The sequence below is a fragment of the Lycium ferocissimum genome, chromosome 4, assembly GCF_029784015.1.
Source record: "Lycium ferocissimum isolate CSIRO_LF1 chromosome 4, AGI_CSIRO_Lferr_CH_V1, whole genome shotgun sequence".
NCBI lineage: Eukaryota > Viridiplantae > Streptophyta > Magnoliopsida > Solanales > Solanaceae > Lycium > Lycium ferocissimum.
Genome location: NC_081345.1, coordinates 55,228,374 through 55,248,372, shown reverse-complemented (window position 1 = coordinate 55,248,372; position 19,999 = coordinate 55,228,374). Strand labels below are relative to the sequence as shown.

The 19,999-nt window shown below is 33.6% G+C and overlaps 1 protein-coding gene across 2 annotated transcripts; it reads left to right on the top strand.

Annotated features, from left to right (window-relative positions):
• Positions 1-4,216: 4,216 nt before the first annotated feature.
• LOC132053548 (calmodulin-binding receptor-like cytoplasmic kinase 2) lies at positions 4,217-9,965 on the top strand. 2 transcript variants are annotated; one of them, XM_059445634.1, is made up of 6 exons: positions 4,219-4,589; positions 7,877-8,124; positions 8,231-8,399; positions 8,514-8,603; positions 8,687-8,988; positions 9,338-9,965. In XM_059445634.1, the coding sequence occupies exons 1-6, from the start codon at positions 4,328-4,330 to the stop codon at positions 9,542-9,544; spliced, it is 1,278 nt and encodes a 425-aa protein (XP_059301617.1). In that variant the 5' UTR covers positions 4,219-4,327; the 3' UTR covers positions 9,545-9,965. The 2 variants fall into 2 exon arrangements, with proteins under 2 accessions (XP_059301616.1, XP_059301617.1); XM_059445633.1 differs by having other exon boundaries at positions 4,217-4,589; positions 8,231-8,603.
• The last annotated feature ends 10,034 nt before the right edge of the window (positions 9,966-19,999 follow it).

Genomic DNA, 19,999 nt, shown 5'->3' with positions numbered 1-19,999 from the left:
CATCGTCGCATTTTCGCATATACAATACTCATTTCATAGCTAAAACATCATTTACAACATATTTACAATCATAGCATATCATCATTTATGATTCTACCCAACTACCATCATTTAGGGCACTATTCCCATTCAAGACCCATTCTTTATGCTTTTCTACAATCCATGTTTCTTAACCTTTCAACACCTTAAATCACGTAGGATAATCATGAATCTTACCTTGGATGATGCTTGGACAAGCCTTGGATGAGAATACTTCCTTAGCTCCAAAACCCTACTTCTTCTTTCTTGGGATTCCTTGGAGGAAGATGACTTCTACTTAGGTCTCACACTCTTGGTTCATGGTTTTGATGTTATTGATCATGGATTTCCTTTGGGTTTTTCTTGTGGATGAATATTAGAGAGAGTTCTAGAGGTTTTCTAGGTCACAAAATGGAGAAAAATGAAATTTTGGACGAATTGGATCTATTTAAAGGTGTTCAGCAAAATCTGAATCGGCATGACATGCGACACTACATGCGAGTCGCATGTCACGCATGCGAGTCGCACCTCGCGTCGCGTCGATGACGAGAGAAGGGGTTTGGGCACAACATGCGACACGACATGCGAATCGCATGTCACACGTACGCGAGTCGCATTTCGTGTCGCGGTGGTGCCGAGAACCACTTCTCACCGGCACGACCGCGATGGCCGCTCGCCACTTCGGCGCGCCCGCATGTTCAACATGCGAGTCGCATATGGCGCCGCATCTCGTGACGCAGCGATCCTTTGCTTCTTGTGCTACTTGTTGACGGAAGGGTCTAAGTCCATATATGGTCGGACGGTCCTTCTCGAAACTAATTCGACACTTCATCGATTCGATACCCGTAATCCTTTCCCTTCATTTATTCAATTCCACGCATGAATGAAAATTTATCCGGGGTGTAACAATATTCCGGCCAATTCCACCCACTTGGTAATGAAGCTTATTGGCCAAACGAGCCGTTTTCGATGGTTGCTAACATGGATTACATCAAGAAATTGGGTATTAACTCACGGAGTAGTAGACCCAATCAAACGGATGTTAGTGAAAGAACTTACTCTATGAGTGCTCTACAAGTAAGCAATATGGCCATGACAAGCGTTCGTGTGGACAACAAGGCCGTCGTGGTACAAGCACATCTCGAAGTAATAGAGCCTCTAGAACTTGAAGATTGTATTGTTATTGTAATTTAGTATTGTATTGCTTTGAATTAGTGTTGTAATTTAATGGAATGAATTATTTTTGAATTAGTATAAACCTCTCGTATTGGATGAATTATTGTTAAATAAAATATTTATATCTGTACATTCAAATATAATATTTAAACATAAAAATAACAAGTTTCCAAACAATACAAAATACACATTACATTAAAAAAAATGCGGATAACACAAAAGACATAGCAAAAATAAAAAAGACAAAAAAGAAAAATAACAACATAATATAAAAAATAAAAGGTAGATCAAAATATTTTTATTTGTACATTCGATTTGACTAAATAATAAAATACTTAGATCAAAACCCTATAAAATATGACACTTAAACTTAAAGATGACAAGTTTCCAAACAAACAAAACTTACTTCGAGGCACTTTACAACCCCTAAAACGACAATCCAAACATTTAATTATACTTGATGTAATGAGCCGACATTATTGTACGCAAAAAAAGATATCAAGTTCTATATAAAATATTGATATTTCGGGATTTTGAAACATAACTAATCTTTGCCCAAAGTGTGGAAAAAACGTGAATTTGATAGCTTAAAAAAAAGGTAGCCTCTTTCACGCACAAATTCTGTGCGTGAAACCTACTTTTGTAACTTTTTTTTGTATTATTTTGGTTCCAATTTTTTTTTTTTTTTTTTTTTTTGTGTGTGTCAGTTAAGTCGCGGACTCTAAAAGAAAATATATAGGATTGTCACCAATGAAGCAGCGGACTAGTGGTTTACCATAGTCAAGGTCTTGAAATATTTTTTTCTAGAAACGCTTTTCATAAAAAAATAGAAAGTGTTTCCCCTCATTTATGGGCAAACTATCTATTCTTATTTCTATCTAAACTTTTTCAAGGAAGTAATTCATATTTATTTTAACTAATTTTTAGATATTACTATTAATTAATTTTTAGTACTCAAAATTTCACTATTATATTAACGAAAATATTTTCCACCCACCAACCAAACATCTAAAAATATTTTCCGGAAAAATAACGTCTATCGTATCAAACCTGCTCATTCTAGGCCTAATATCCTGGCCGACTGCTATATTATATTATTTTTGGTTTGACAAAAATAAAAGATAATTTGGTTAAATTGAATATGTTCTGAAAAGTCAAATTTGGACTGCAGGAATATTTTCCTTCACAGATCATAAGCTGGAGTTTGATGATTGCTAGGCTGTCATTACAATCAGGAGAAGGGACTCTATCCTATTAATTTTTCTTCTATGATGCATGAATTCCGTAATATTGTTTAACTAATGATTGTTAATAAGTACTTATTTAATTACGTAAATTGTAGTTAAAGGAAGTGAATTTTGTCGTTAACATTCATGTTAATCTGTTGATTGCACTCATAATTTGACGAGGTTTCTATATTTTTAACTTTTATTTTTTCTAGTATGAACCTTAGTACCTATTATGAAGGTTGATTTTTGTGACATTTTGCTAAGGTAAAATAATGATCGAGTAGTAAAAGTCAAAATAATGGTAAGAAAAATATACTCCCCTACCCCCAAGAAACTAATTTTTTAATAAAAGAAACAACGGCATGATCTGGTTAACTAGTTGAATTAATCTACCTTCTATATCTATACGCAAAACTCAGTACTTTTAAATTTAATTGTACAATTTGTTAGATTTTCTTTTCTATTCCATTCTGTTTCAATTGTGTCTTATTTTTCTTTTCAGTGTCCTTAAAAAAGAATATCGTCACTTTTTTTATTTGGTACTAATTTCTAAATTCCAACATTCCACGTGGTATGTTCAAAAGTTAAAAAATATTTTGGAACATTAAAAACATCTTTGGTTTACTCTAAAACCACAAAAGTTAAAAAATATTTTGGAACATTAAAAACATCTTTGGTTTACTCTAAAACCACAAAAGTTAAAACAATTCACTTATTTAAAAACTAAGACACATAAAATAAAACGAAATCATATTGGGAGCCAGCCGACAAGGGGAGCAAGTTGTTCGACTAATAAATGTCTGAGTAGAATATAAAATGGTCCCATTAAAACAATTTATCCAAATAGAAATGTTTCTTCAAATTACATGAGGTTTCTGAACTTCTTAAAATATTCAATCTTTTCGTACGATTATATCTTGCACTGGTCTTATTAAGCTTAAGGACAAAATGAAGGAAGAACATGATGACTATTGAATTTTATACTGGTAAGTTGTAAGGTACAAAGTAGATGTTTTATCAGTGAAATATCACTTAAATTTTTGAGAACTTATATATAATCTTTGGTGGAACTATTGTACTCAGTTAACGTGTTAGCTTTTAGTGCAGATTTTAATAGTCAGTGACTAAACAGTATTTTAACTTTAATCGAAGTATACATAAGTATGTTAAACTTTTAAGGCAATATGCGTGTGTTTTATAATATAGTACAACATTATAGTTTATTAGCAGCATAAAAAGAGAATTTTCCTCCTAATTTGATAATATTTTTTAACTAAATTATCCAATATTTAAAATTCACTAGTCCAATTAATTTGAATGTGTCATCTAATAGGACCGAAAAGGGAAGTAAAATATTTTCTACTAAAAGTTTCTCATTCCTAACGCTTGTTGAACCTCAGAAGTTTAATTAGAGGTGAAATTTCAATTTGATTTTTCAATGTATAGTTTTCTCTTTATAGTTTCTGCAATTAAATGACGAAAAATCAATAAGAGTTGCGATGGATTGACAAGTTCTCATTCAACCTTAATCAGAGATTTCGAGTTCGGATTCTTCTGAGTACGGAGTCACCTTTGTTAGGAACCACTTTGCCTGCCTCTCAATGTAGAACTTTCCAACACGAATTCGAATTTAGTCTGCCCCAATACGGATACCAGATACCTGGTGAAAAATAAAAGAATAAATATAAATGGCAAAAAGAAAAAGGATTAAAAATCGACATGTAAAGAGATTTAGAGTGATGATTAAGAAAATATCCTATTCTCGTATTTATTGACCAAGTAGCAAATTATCAAGTTTCAACCCCACGTTAGCTCCACACACCTTACTAAAAAAAAACCCCACAGTTGAAACACCTCAACTACTACTACCTTACCCGCCATTTCTCTTTCTTCATTAACCAACAATGAAAAGTCCAAACACTCAATATTCCGGTCGCCGGAGATCTAATTCCGGCACTGGATCTATATCCTCCACCTCCACAGATCATATGACTCGATCACCTACTTCATCCACTTACTCGTCCACTACTACAATTACTTCTCATAAGTCAAGTAGAAATCCGGTCAAATTCGTCGCAGATGCCTTCGTGTCATGTTTCACTCCTCCGGAGTCTAAATCTTCGAGTACCAACTTTGATGATTCTGATTCGTTTAAAGCTCCTTCAGGTATGTTGAAAATTAACATGTAGTATCTGTTCAATGTTCATAATAATCATGAAAATAAGACCAGCATCTAGCTACAACAACAAAAACATATCCTGTGAAATCCCACAAAGTGAGTTCTAGAGAGGGTAGAGCGTACCTTGAGACCTTACCCCTATCTTGGGAGGTAGACAGACTGTTTCCGGGAGACCTTCGGCAACTAGCTACTACGGGTTAAAATGGATCTACATCACTAGTGTACGAGTCTAAACCTTCTGAGTAACAATTTCGGTGATTCTGATTCATTTAAAGCTCCTTCAGGTATGTTGGAAATTAACATGTAGTAATTGTTCAATGTTCATAATAATCATGAAAATAAGACCCGCATCTAGCTAATACTACAACAACAACAACATATCCAGTGAAATCTCACAAAGTGGGTTCTAAGGGTAGAGTGTACGCAGACCTTACCTCTACCTTGGGAGGTAGAGAGGCTGTTTCCGGGAGACCCTCGGCAACTAGCTACAACAGGTTAAAATGGGTGTACATCACTAGTGTGAGAGTCGAAACCTTCTGAGTTAAAATAGGTGTACATCACTAGTGTGAGAGTCGAAACCTTCTGAGTACCAATTTTGGTGATTCTGATTCGTTTAAAGCTCCTTCAGGTTGTTGGAAATTAACATGTACTAACTGTTCTATGTTCAGAATAATCATGAAAATAAGACTGGCAACTTGCTACAACGGGTTAAAATGCATAATCTACATCACTAGTATAAGAGTCGAAACCTTTGAGTACTAATTTTGGTGATTCTGATTCATTTAAAGCTCCTTCAGGTATGTTCTCAGTTAACATGTAACTGTTCAATGTTTTAGAATAATAATCATAAAAATAAGACCGGCAACTAGCTACAACAGATTAAAATGCATAATATACTATTGCTAGGGTAAGATAATTTTTACACTATTTCGGCATCTGAAAGATAACCACAGGTAGTTGTCTAATTAGCAATAATAACCTGGAAAATGAGACATGTAACTTGGCTATAACATGTAACTGTCAAAATCGCCGCCAAAACTGTCGCAGAAGCTTTTTGTGTCCTGTTTCACTCCGCCTGAGTCTAAATCTTCGAGTACTAATTTTGGTTATTTCGATTCATTTAAAGCTCCTTCATGTATTTTGAAAATTATCTTCCATGAGTTACACTCCCTCTGTCCCAATTTATGTCTCACTTTTTGCGTTTCGAGATTCAAACTATGTGAACTTTGGCCAATTATGTAAAATGTGTTTTTCATCATATTGACATGATTAGAATTGCATCTTATAGTACTTTTTGTATAATTTTTGAATATTTAAATTTTACAATATTGAGTTGATTTAATCCATTTTAGCTCTGAAAAGTAGCCAATTGACTCGCGATAAATGAAACGTGTCACATAAATTGGGATAGAGGGAGTAAATTTTTCATACATTACAACTACCGGCGGAGTTAGGATTTCAACTTTATGGGTTCTGAATTCTAGAATGATGACTTCAAGTGTTAATAACTGGGTTCTAAACTTAATATTTATATATATTTAATGAACCCAAATACATTGTTTGAGCAAAAATTACTTCGCTCGGTCGAACTAGTATCCAAGCTTCTAGCTTCACCAGTCTAAAAGACTAAAACAACATAAAAAGAATATGTTCTATACAGTCAGCTCATCTAGAAGATAATTACATGCATGTCACTATTCGAGATTCACAATAACATGGAAACTAAGGCAGGTAAGCTGCTACAACGGGTTAAAATGCATAATATATATCGCTCGTGTAAGATAATGTTTACACAAATACGTCATCTGAAAGATCACTATAGGTAACTATCTAATTAGCAATATTAACCTGGAAAATGAGACATTTAATTTTCTACAACAGGTTAAATACACCGGTAGTACAAAATTCTTCTACGCTGTCGGTGTATTTAATTCAAATCCATGTTGGATTTACTTGCAAGTCTCTGCATCTATGTGTTTTTGAGGCTGATTAACCCTGTAATTTCATCATTTCGGCATTTGGTTTCAGCCATGAACAAAGATAGATCTAGTTAGTAATAGACTCGTGTGCATCCTTTATTTTGCCCTTGCATTAAACAATTTACATAGAAAATTTCAACATGTTTCATGTACATAGTGATGAATTATTTTGAACTTGGGTAACCCTCTGACTATCCAACAAGCATACAACATTAGTTTTTTACAATTTGGATGCTGATGATGTGCTTTGAATAGAAAGAAAAATAATGCATTTTACAGATTTGGTTCATGTTTTCATTAATTGATAGCACTATAGTAAACCAGATGGATCTACAAGAATGTGTTTGACTTCCACTTTCTATTCCATATTGGTTAGATATACAGTCTGTATGTTTCTCATAGAAAGAATACAAAATTTGACTTGCTAATATCCAGTTTAAAGGTTAATATTAACTCTGTATCAGAAGTATCGAAATGAAATCAGAACAGGCGATCTTGCGAAGTGATGAAGTGAAACGCTCTCTTGATAATGTGTCTAAGAATTTTTTTTTTTAAAGTGCAACACCAACCTAAGTTCAGAATTGGCTGCTTAGTTTTGATTGGAGGAAAAATTGCGTCAATTCCTTGAGGGATTGTGGTTTAAGGATGTTATGATAGAATGAAAATTAATCATGTGAAGCCTTTAGGGAACAAAGACTTGCAGACATAAGTTGATGTACCTTTTCCATCATAGGTGTAGCCGTGTAGGCACACACATTATTTCAAAATTTATCATAAAGGAATGCGCACGGTGGTATATGTTATGCATTTTCTTAAATAATATGTCCGTCTATGCTCAAGGCTATTGGACTTTGATGGACAGTATCTGGCAACTGTTATACGTGAGTTGTTTATGTTGGCTGTAAAGATATATTCTGGGGTGTGTTTCCATTGTAGTCAAAGCAATGAATGTCTCAGTGTCTGAATTTTAGTAGATGAATGTTGAGCCTAGTAAAATTTAGCCAATAATTATGAGGTTTATTGGGTGAAAGTAGACTATACATCCCAAATGGCTGTAATTAGCGAGAGCCATTTGCGAGAGCCAAACATTGAAGTTAATTTCTGTCTTGTAATGAAAATTTAATGACAGAATTTCTTTACAGTCTTGAGTTACAATTTGCTAGTTTCGCTTCAATTTTTGGGAGCTGAAAGACAGCTGAAACTCCACTTAGTTTGTTTTCATTTATCTAGATAAAGGAAGTTCACCAAATACTTCTGAAAGATTCTTCACATTTTAGTTGGTTGGAAATTTTCAGTTGCATCTAATGGCGGAAGGGAGAAGAGACGTAGTAGCAGTAGCAGTAAAGGTCGAGGCATATATAGTACTGAAAATAATTCACCTCACACAAACGAGGCAGGGAGTCTTAAATTCACCATGGAAGATATCTACAAGGCCACAAAGAACTTTTCCCAAAGCCTTAAAATCGGTCAAGGAGGTTTTGGGATAGTTTACAAGGGTCGCCTTAATGATGGAACAGTTGTTGCAATCAAACGTGCCAAAAAGGTACACTTGCTATTAATATTAAGCTTGTTAAAAAATTGTGAAGAGTGCTTAACTGCCTCTTTATTTTTTTATATTTTTTTTATACTTAACTGCCTTGTATTTGCAGACTATGCATGATAAACATTCGGGAGCTGAATTTCAAAGTGAGGTTCGAACTTTAGAAAAAATAGAACATCTGAATTTAGTAAAGTTTTATGGGTACTTGGAGCATGGTGAAGAAAGGATTTTGGTGGTTGAGTATGTTCCTAATGGAACTCTTAGAGAACACTTGGACAGTGAGTTCTTGATCTTGATTCTGAGTTTTCATTTTCCATCGATGTTTTGCTCTGGCATTCACAATTGTGGCTTTCAATACTTATCCATAATAGTGATGCTATGTAATGATGTAGGTGTTACTGAAAATGTTCTTGATTTCGCGTCAAGACTAGACATTGGAATAGATGTAGGACATGCAATTACATATTTGCATATGTATACAGGTACAAGTGAATTCTTGGCTTATTTATCTAGAATTTTTCTGTTCTTCAAATATATCATAAAAGAAAGGTCAATTTGGATGCAGATCACCCTATTATCCATCGAGACATCAAGTCTTCTAACATTCTCCTCACTGAAAACCTTCGAGCTAAGGTGGCCGATTTTGGTTTTGCAAGGCTAGCAGCTGATGCTGAGTCAGGAGCCACACATGTTTCTACCCAAGTTAAAGGAACTGCCGGCTACTTAGACCCTGAATACCTTAGTACCTATCAACTTACTGAGAAGAGTGATGTCTACTCATTTGGTGTTTTACTTGTGGAACTTGTCACTGGAAGGCGGCCTATCGAGCCAAAAAAGGAAATCAAAGAGCGCATTACCGCAAGATGGGTATGGTTCTTTCAAAAGAGTTTAACTTTTATACATTGACAGTACAAAAGAATTTTATGCTGTCAAGTCACCTAAAAGATCCATAAATAGTGAAGGATTACTCATTTGAAAATATGACAGGTCATCTGCAATAACAAGTTAAAAAACATTAATAGTTAGTGTAAAAAGAATTCACCCTGTTACTATACATATGTTAAAATTATTTTCATAATATCACTACAAGATATTATAATTGTATCTTAATCTCCACAGTTCCTATCTCTTGCAATCTTTGATTGATAGGCTTATATTTTAGTCTTTTACCATTTGTTCACCAAAGAGGTGTTGACAAAGGCTGGTTGATAAACAGGCAATGAAGAAGTTCACCAATGGAGATGCCATTTTAACTTTGGATCCAAGGCTAGAAAGATCTGCAGCAAATAGTTTGGCCATGGAAAAAATTTATGAATTAGCTTTGCAATGTTTGGCTCCTCATCGACACAACCGGCCTACCATGAGAAAGTGCGCTGAGATTCTATGGAGTATCCGCAAGGATTACAGAGAACTAGCAGGCTAAAATACCGGCTCTCTCTCTCTCGACTCACGGGCATGTGATTTTGTGTTACATGCACACATAAAAGGTAAGTGGCAGGGAATATATTTAGGATGGTGAGAAAGATAACAATCAAAAGAAGACGATAAATTTTGGTCTGGAGTGAAGTGATAGTTATATTGATATTGGAATGTAATGATAATTGCTCAGTAGTACATTTGAGGGAGAGATGAGTACATTGTAATTAAAGGAAGCTTGGTCTTTTGGAAAAGATTATGAATGGCCAACTGTCCATACCATTGGCTTGTATTTAGTGATCTATTTGAGAAGGAAACTCAACAAATTTTTTTCTATTTTTGCTAGCAACTGTATATTTGACGACATGCTTCATATTTCCATTCTAGTACTAAAGGTGTAATTCCTCCATTTATATTTTGGTACTAAATTTTGATGGCTTCAACCACTTAGTGGTGACGGTAAAGGGCTGTCACCACATAGGAATAGTTGAACCTCCAATTTAAAAAGGAATAATTACGGTACCATACCATTCGCTGATCTAACTTACCCAATTTGATCAAACTCTTTAATTATTATCCGTGCAACCCAATATCAATGTCATTGATCCTTGCTTGATTGCTGTTAATTTCCCATTTTCTAATTCTTTTCCAACATGTACGTTTATTTGGGACTTTAATACTGAAAATGAAGCTGTGAGATTTGTGTCGAATTACAGTGCTGAATTTATTCTTCTTTGTCAACTATTAAATTAAATTTCTTGCACTGTAACTGATGCTAGTGGCCTAAAAAATTCTCTTTTTCTTGTACATTAATTTCTATTAAAGTTATAAATTGATTCACCATTTCTTTCCATCTTTGTTTTTTTTGGGTAATTTGCACTTTCAATCCTTTAGATATTGCTAAAAAAAATTGAGATCTGAAGTGTGGGTTTGATTGAAACTCGATTAAGCTGGATTTGGTGGTTATTTAAGGTCAAAATTCAAAAAATTGAAGGTCATCATTGTTGGGATCTCGAAGCTTTGAATTATTCTAGATTTGGAAGTCTTTCTTGGAAAATAGATGGGTGGCAATTGAAATTGGTTCGAGCAACCAAAAAATTGATGAAGAAGACGGCCTGGGTCACCTTTGATAATGTGTATAATATTATGAATACAGTGTGTGTATATATGTACACTGTTTGAATAATGTATATGTTCTTTAATTTATAGCAATAGATAGTGTAGAACTGGCTATAAATAATGTATTCATAATGCTCTACATTATTCAAACGCTGTACATATATATCTATATTAGCAATACATGCGTCTCATGCGATGCGCGGCGAAACATGTCTATTCATTTTAATTAAGCCCAGGTCTTTAAGGTTTGTATTTTGAAAATAACTTTTAAAAATATTGTAATTGTTATTATATATACCAATATATACAAAATGTATTTTATGTACCCTCACTTTAGTTATAATTAAAGAATGGAGTTGATGGAATTAAGTCTTTGAGAGGGAAAGAATAGGATTTTTTTCTCATTATCATGACAATGAAAGTTGTTCATTGATGTAAAAGAAAATTAGCAAGAATATGAGGGAAAATTAATATTTTGAGTCTAAATTTTTTTCTTTTAAATTCTTTAATATTTTATATGTATACCGACAGGTTGATATCCATTTCAATTAAGTAACTGTTCAGATCCAAACATAAGAACCATTGTTGTATATATTGGATTTTTTAAAAGCAAAACTAATAAAATGTTTTTATTAAATTAATTAAAAAATATATTATAATTTTTTATGTTAACAATTATAGATAAAACAAATTGTTACAAAGAAACCAAAATTAGAAAGATATATGTTATATCTGTCACGACCCAATTCGCGAGTCGTGGTGGCACCTACACTATCCCTTCGAGTAGGCGTACCACATTACTAATAACAAGTTAAATAAGCGGAAAATTAATTAAGAATAAGTTATCAAGTCTTAAATACTTATCATAACAAGAAATGTCACGACAACCCCAAAAATCCGGTCAAAGGTACAAGAGCGCTAACATAGGACGGAATAAGTCCGAAAATACCGAAGGCTACAAATTGTCGTCGAATACAAAAACGTAAATAGATAGAGGAGGTCCTTCGGGGCCACGGATGACGGATAGCTCACCCGAATAACTAAAAGATGTCACCCTCACGTATCGTCCACGGGCGTAACCCGGAGCCTGGATCGCTACCGTGACTCAACAAAAGTGCAGAAGAGTAGTATCGTGACAACACTTGTACCGTAAGCATCATAGGCCGACAATGATTAGATAACGCATGAAGAAGTCGAAACCAACAAGTAGCACATAGAGGAAACAGTATGGTCACGTATCATATACAAGTAAGGTGTAAAGGAATCATGAAATCAACCAAGACAGATATAATTCACCAAATGATCAGTCAAATATATGAGTGGATGAATGCAATGCAATACAATAGTCACCTCTCACACTCCACTCTCGTACACACATGCTATAGCAATGCCTCATAGTCATGACCCATGGGGGACCCGCGAAGTCCATGTATCACTCGTGCTCTCCGTGAGAAACCTCGGAGGCTATTAATCACTCTCGATCTCCGCAAAGACCTCGGAGTCTCTCTCGTCACTCTCAATCTCCGGCAAAAACCTCGGAGTCTCTCTCCGTCACTCTCAATCTCCCGCAAAGACCTCGAGTCTCTCGATCACTCACCTCACCAATCATCACAACAATAATATAAAAGACATGTCATGCATGATATCAGTCTCAACAATATCACCAATATATAGTGTTGACACCCAATTTTGTCCCTCCTTTATTCCCATTTGCTTCCTTGGGCTTTTAGATTAATTATATCTAAATATTTTATTTTCACTACTATTTTTATTCCTACTAGTATTAATACTGTTACCTTCATTTTCACTATTTTTACTAGTACTACTTTACCACAAATTTTAAATGGTTCGTCATCGTTTCATTTTAGGATTCGTACTCGTTAAATTAATTTTTACTCTATGTACACTAATTACTATTTGTCTTCATATAACATATTTTTATACTAGTTGCTAAGGCAAAAGCCCAAGAATAATTAAATAGAGGGGAAAGACCAATGCTCCAGCCAAATTAATGGCCCAAATAATCAGCCCACATTTTAACGGATCAGCCCACTATCTCTAATTACACGACCCGGCCCACCTTTTTTTAGTTGAAACCCTTCTTTTTCTCTTCCTCCCCTTCAGCCGCACAAGCCCTTCTCTCTCTCCTCTCCTGTCATCTCCCTCTCTCTCGTTTCTCTCTCTCACCCCCACTTTAGCAAAAATGCAGAACACTTTCAACCATGGCAGAAATCGTGCCACCCCCTTTTGTGCAATATCTTTTCCCTCTCAGCTTCAACGATTCGGTCAACACAAATGGCCAAAGAACTTCTGAATTTCTGAGAAAAAGAGATGAACTTTACAGACTCGATTCAAACGGGTCTCTTCAGTTTTTGGAGCCAAAAATCTCAACTCAAAACAAAACCCTAGACCCCACCTATAAATACGTCTCTAGCCATAGCCGAGAGAGGGGGGATTCAAAATTTTCTATTTTCCATTCTTGCTCCAAATCTTGGATTTCTTCAAATCCGGTTCTGTTTCGGGTTTAGTTTACCTGTGTTTGAAATCATTCTAAAAAGAGTCAAGCCAAATTTCGTTTTAAAAAGAATATATAGTTTAGGCTGATATTGAAATTTTGGATTCGAAAGACCTTTCGAGTTCGAGTTCGTCGCAGTCGAGTGTAAATCCGTGACGCCGACGCCCCACTTCACTGTATCCACAAAAGGTCGGTCAATCCCCCTTCGTTATCTGTTTATTGTTGGTCTATGTACTTTCCTGTTTGTTTCACATATTGATGTGTTTCATTTGTCTGATAATTAGCTGTTAGTTTGGTTTGATATTTGTTAATGTTAATAGATGACTGTGCCAGTTTCTGTTTATATTCGGCTTGTATAGGTTCATATATGTTTAGCATATAAATTAGTCGGTGTCGCATTACCTTTTTCTCTCTTTTCGATTCGGTTTGGAGTATTGTTGTGTGTTCTTGGTCTGGGTAGATTAGTTTAGTTCTAATTTTGTTCATTTAGATAATAATCCACCGTCCGGTATTACTTTGGTTTAGCTTAGCATAGCTTCTCGTAGTGAATTTAAGGTAGTAAAGACCCGTCGGTGAATCTTAAACTTTAAAATTTCCTCGTTTTTCTTTGTTCGGTTATACGAAATGGATCTGCCCGTGTGAAATAAAAGCATGACTTAGAGTTTTTCTAGTGTAAAATCACGCCTTCGGAGTATATTAATGTTGTATATTTGATGCTTGCATTGATATTTTGACATCTGTTGCGTTGATGTCGATTTCCCTTGTCGATACTTGTATCATGTTAGAAAGTTTACATAAGGGTTCCTTCTGTTTGGGTTTATACATAATAAAATAATTATACGGCATGCCTATATAGGTTGTTGGCTTTATTTGGTCTCAAGCCCATATTTTGCGCATCAGTTTTTTTTATTAGCAATCACGTATAAGCTTTGATTCATCTGAATATGGAATCTTGTCTCTAAGAAAGAATGCATGCCTGTTCAAACTAGACTTTGAATAGGTTTCATAAAATCTATTTATCTCCTATTCTCTTCAAGTTCATCAACTGGTCATTCTCAAGGAATACCTTTGCCGAATGGTATTCAAGTTCAACCCATTTCTAATTATTTTGTCCATTTGGTACCATTGTTTCATCTTTTATTTATCTGTTTTGCTTAACTTTTATTTGCTTGTTTTATCTGCGTATTTTCTTTCTTTGATTTTTTTTGTAATGTCAACATCTACTGGTACTAAGTGTGGATATGATCAACTTAGCTCAGGCAGTGAAGTTGTGGTAGTAATCTTTGTACATTCCAAAACTGATCCTAAAACTGGAGAACATTTTAAATATTCTGGAAAAGTTGATGAATGGGAACTAACTAAGTTCATTATTGTCGAGTCACTACATAGTAAGAATTTCAGAGATTCTCTAGAAAAGTATATTCAAATTTTCTACTTCCCTGCTGAATATTCAGAAGAAATTGATCGTGCAGAACTTGTTAAGTTTATATGTGTTGAGTCTATACTTTATACTACAAGTTTCAAAAGATTCTCTAGCAATTTATATTCAAAGCGCCCACCGTCCCGCATATAAACTTGTTCTAGAGGTGTTACTATATCCGAAATCTAGATCAAGTTCGTAAGTATCAAGATCAAATGATTGAAAATTTTAAGTCACTTACTTGTAAGGTATCCTTAGGTATTGATATAGCTTATCGACTTGTCACAGTAGATGTTTATGTATGACCCATCGGATTGGTGATAACTTTATTATGCAAAAAAGGGAATTGTAGGATATTGAACAGGATTATCTAATGAGTTTCAAGATAGAGGTCTAGTTTGGTGTCTGATTGCTTCACACATGCCTCACATTTGAGTTAATCTATAGCTATGTCCATGTATCTTCAGGTTTAGGAAGAAACTGCCCATAACGTAATATTCATTTACTTATTTGAGTGATGTTAAATAAATAATATTCCTTCTTTAAGTGTTCACATGATCAGATCGAGTGGAGTATCGAGATTAAGTTGCGAAGATAATCTAATAAGAGCTATCAAAAGATGCCTATTTATTCGCTTCTATGTGTTGTGTAAAAAAAAATGACGTTAATCCTTGTTTGCCTATGTCACAAGTATATAGTTGTGAATCATGTATATATACGAAGTATACTCAAATGCACCTATTATATACATCATCTACTGATCTATTTAAATTCATATTTTATATGTTTTACCTTGTTCGTTGAGTGCATACTAATCCTTTTCTTTGTTTTTATGCATGACCACCGCGTGCGAGTCCGGGAGACTCATCATCTCCCGCATTTGGTATTGGGCAAAGCCCATCGAAAACACTTCTCCCGAGTCCACTCCCACCAGCCATCCGTAGCAACATATTGAGGCTGTTGGGCAAAACAAAATAGTGAACGAGGTTGTACTTGAAATGGACTGAATCATTCAAATCATCTCATTTCTCTACTTTATTTTTTGTTTGTGCATTTAATTTATAATTACATGACTAATATTTTACTTGTTTCATTTTGTTTAGATTAGGTGAACTTTAGTGAATTTAGTCGGAAATTTTTAGTAAATGGGTAGGAAGAATTAACAATTAATTCTATAAGTTTTATTTTCTTCCTTTTACATATTAGAGTTATTTATAATGCCTTAATAATTATTTTCAAAATAATTGATCTTTAAATAGTATATTTTGAATTAAAGGAGTTATGTCCTATTTATCACTATCTTAGAAATTTCGAAACACCACTAATATGCAAACATAAAATCAAATGTATTTTATGAATAACTCTCTAAGTTTTGAATCAATTATGCATATTTTTAGCCAAACATAGTTAAATAAAGAGAAAGAATTCACATCCTTATAAAAGCCAAGCTAGATTTAGTTTGCATCTACATTATTGATACTATTGTAGTCAAAGTTCAAATTTGTTAAAATCTATTACCTATATGCAAATCATTACATTTTTTTTTTCTAATTTACTTTCAATGGTATTTAAAGTTTCCTTTTATGCAAATTGCTATATCTACTACAAATCTTAGTTCAAATAACACTATGGTATTTTCATTTGAGCATTAACGATGTTTACAAGCATTTTTTTTTAATAGCATCATTATATTCTTTCTTCAAAACTTTAACAACCTTTATAAGTCACATTTTAAAATAGCCGTTAAAATTCTTCTTTTATACAAATTATTATACTTTCTACAAGTTTTATTTTAACTAACATTATCATATTTTATTTATAACTTTAGCAATGCTTATAAAACTATTTTCTTTTCCATAAACACTATATTTACATTTAGCCTAATTAAATTTAAGTCCGGTCGGATTAACCATTATTAATGGAACTTAGAGGATGCCTAATACCTTCCCTCTAGGTTAGTTGAACCCTTACTCAGAATTTTGGTTTCGTAGACTTTAAAAACAAATCAACTTTAGATAATAACTTTAATTACCTTAGGTGCCCTAATTCACCGTAAATAATTAGGTGGCGACTCCTTAGACTTTAATTAACCCCGGAATTACCCGGATGTTGTAACCTATTTTGACCTAGGTTAAAATAGGGTATGACATATAGTCAACCAATACAAGTCATATTAATGTTACCATTCCTTTACACATGGTGAGTGAGCTAGTATGTGACAGAGATACGAACAGGTGATATTCACAGAAAATAACACATATGGCGACAAGCCCACATAGCAACTAACAAAGCCAAACTAACTGGAATCCACCTCTATTCACGCCCGAAGGCCTATATGCTGTCCCCGTCACTTTTACAACTACATACGATTCTCTAATCAGAGTCTAACTAAAGTAGACCGTAACCTACCTCAATGCGATGCGGATGCCACGAACAATCAAACTAATGTCTTCCACTTTCGTAGAGCCTCCGAACTATCAAAATCTATAAAATATGCGATCTACGTTAGAATACGACTCTAAGGACACCCATCGCTATATTTATATTCGAAACCCAAAACGCACCCCAAAAGTGGCCTTGGGCCCACAAGGAAAGATTGGAATTTTATTTGAAGAAAATAATTTCGCCCATTATCTAAGGATTATATATTATTAAAATTGGTCAATTTAATCCATAAATAAATTATTCAATCATTGATTCTCCTTTCTTAGGACTAGGACTCGAAACCTTTAATTACTCCAATATCTTTAACTTCGGGCAAAATCTGACTTTTCGTAATTCAAATACCATGGATTTGGAAATACACATATAATCCAATACACTTAATATAAAAAGATACATAGACCCTATATATAAGAATTGAAATTGAAACACGAAAAACATAAAAAGAAGTTTTTGATTACAATTTGTGCAGTGTCCTTGTAAAAGAAAGAAAAACGTATGAATCAATTACTATGCAAATTTTCACACTTTTCTGCCAACTAGAAAAATATAGGAATTAGCCATACACCCATTTATCATAACTGCTCAATGACTATCTCAAATAGAAGTTCAATTAATTAATCATCAATTGCCATAATGATCCACTAGTCTTGTCACCTTTCTCAAAATAGCCAAATGTTCGTGCAAAAGACCATATGACTTGATTTCATTCTACCTCAATAATATAATATAAATTAATGTGTAGGTATATAGCCAGCTACCCCATCTACTATAACTTGAGAAAATCAAAATATCCAAATACAGAGCTTTTAGTTAAGCTCTTACCTGAAGCCTTCAATTGTTTGTTGTTGACGCTGTCCAGTCACTTTTGCTCTAATTTGGTTTTAATGCAATATTATGGCATGTCAAACCCTACTCATATATATGGAAATGGGACAATAGGAAATCACTGAAATAAATGTATAATGCAAGAACACATCCTAAGTTAGAATAGAAATCTCATAACTTCCCTCGCCTGATTCCTTCTCTTTTCTATCTTTTGCCTTCTTTCCGTGTAAGCCAAAAAGAAACCTCCCCATACATTCCTCTTTTATGTCACTTATTCCTGACAACATCATGAAAGTGGCTTGCCCACTTCATTTATTTATGAAAGTGGCTTGCCCACTTTATTTATTTAAAATAAGAAAGCCTTCCACTTAATTCCTTTATGCCCCTATTCCTGGGTAACATCATGAAAGTGGCTTGCCCACTTCATTTATTTATGAAAGTGGCTTGCCCACTTTATTTATTTAAAATAAGAAAATCTTCCACTTAATTTCTTAAATTGATTGAACCACTAACTCTGTATACTAGTGTCATACGGCTGACTACCAACAGAAGTGGAAAATAAACTACTAATTAAGTGCATTTCTAACAATACTAATACCATAATTAATTTCAAGGGACATGTTTCCTAGAAATAAATATACTCAAAAAAATTACCCATCAATATATAACCGTGCCCCTTCTCCCACAAGTTAAGAATACCATTTAAGGCTACGGAAAGGGTATTTTAACGAAAAAGAGTCCAAAAGTCTTTGAACGACCAAAACGGGTCGTTACAATATCATTAATCACCAAATTTTAATTCTGAAATGAAAATATAAAGAAAACAATAACCAGAGACTACAAAGGAGAGTAAATAAGTAAAGTATTGACAATAAAGGAAAACGGGGATAAAAGTCCCTCCCTCCCTTCAGTTTTACTTGTCGACGTTAACATATCAAGAAAAAAAAGTTCTTCTTTTTATTTTACCCTTCACATTAATTATTCATTTTCAAATCATTTTCTGAGGCTGTTGAGATTATACACCAATAAATATGGATATTATGATAAAATATAGTAGACTTTATTTATTAATTCTCAAAGAACGTGAAAAGTCAACAAGTTATGTGTAGGAGAATTAAAATAACTTTTGGTACAAATTTGCATTGCTATTGTTCGCCATCTCTTCACGTTTAAAGTATTGACAAAGAAGAAAAACAGAGATAAAAGTCACTCCCTCTGTTTATTTTTACTTGTCCACGTTAACACATCAAGAGAAAGAAACTAATATGGTAATTATTAATTAGTATGAAACTTCAATTATGTTGATTGTGTATAAAGATAACGACTATGCATATATTATAGGCATATATATTTGTATACATGTCATCCTTTTTCTTGTATTCCTTTATTTATCATGGCGACTATCAAGCTAGGCAACGCAAGAAGAGTGAGGAGAATCATGCAGAAGAGGCTGGCCATTAATTTCCATAGAATTAATGAGTGAATATTTATGTGTTCTTATTATTAATTTTACCCTTTAATTACTCATTTTCAAATTATTTTCAAAGGCTATTGAGACTTACACTAATAAATATGAATATTATGATAAAATATATACTTTCTCTGTCCCATATTACTTGTCACTTTTCTTTTGCACGTAGTTAAGAAATCAGAAGTAAAAGATGTATTTTACTATCTTACCCCTATCTCTCTCCAATAAATATATTCTAATCAAAATTGACTATTTTCAAGAACATTTATTACTAAGGGTAAGATGGGAAAGATTTAATTAATTTTATCTTATAATTTTATCTTGGTTTTGTAAATGAACAAGTAATTTGGACATATATTTTCAGTAATGTGGTCAAGTAATATGGGACAGAGAGGATAAGATGTAAAACATTTAATTAATTTATTCTGGTTCTGTAAATGGACAAGTAATTTGGACATATATTTTTAGTAATATTGAGTACTTCATTTATGAACAAGTAAAAGTGTACGGACGAAATAAATATATATCGGACAATTAAAATTGAAATGCATACTTGTATACATGAGCAGAGAATAAATATTCAGTAAAAAAATAGTTTAGTAATGTGGCCAAGTAATATGGAATTGACGGAGTACTTCATTTATTAATTCTTAAAGAACTTAAAAAG

What these genes read in the sequence shown, in the direction of transcription:
- LOC132053548 (XM_059445633.1), top strand. Translation starts at nt 4,328, where the DNA reads ATGAAAAGTCCAAACACTCAATATTCCGGTCGCCGGAGATCTAATTCC. An exon ending in TTCGTTTAAAGCTCCTTCAG is followed by an intron (nt 4,590 to 7,876) that starts GTATGTTGAAAA and finishes GGAAATTTTCAG; the next exon opens with TTGCATCTAATGGCGGAAGG. An exon ending in ATATTTGCATATGTATACAG is followed by an intron (nt 8,604 to 8,686) that starts GTACAAGTGAAT and finishes ATTTGGATGCAG; the next exon opens with ATCACCCTATTATCCATCGA.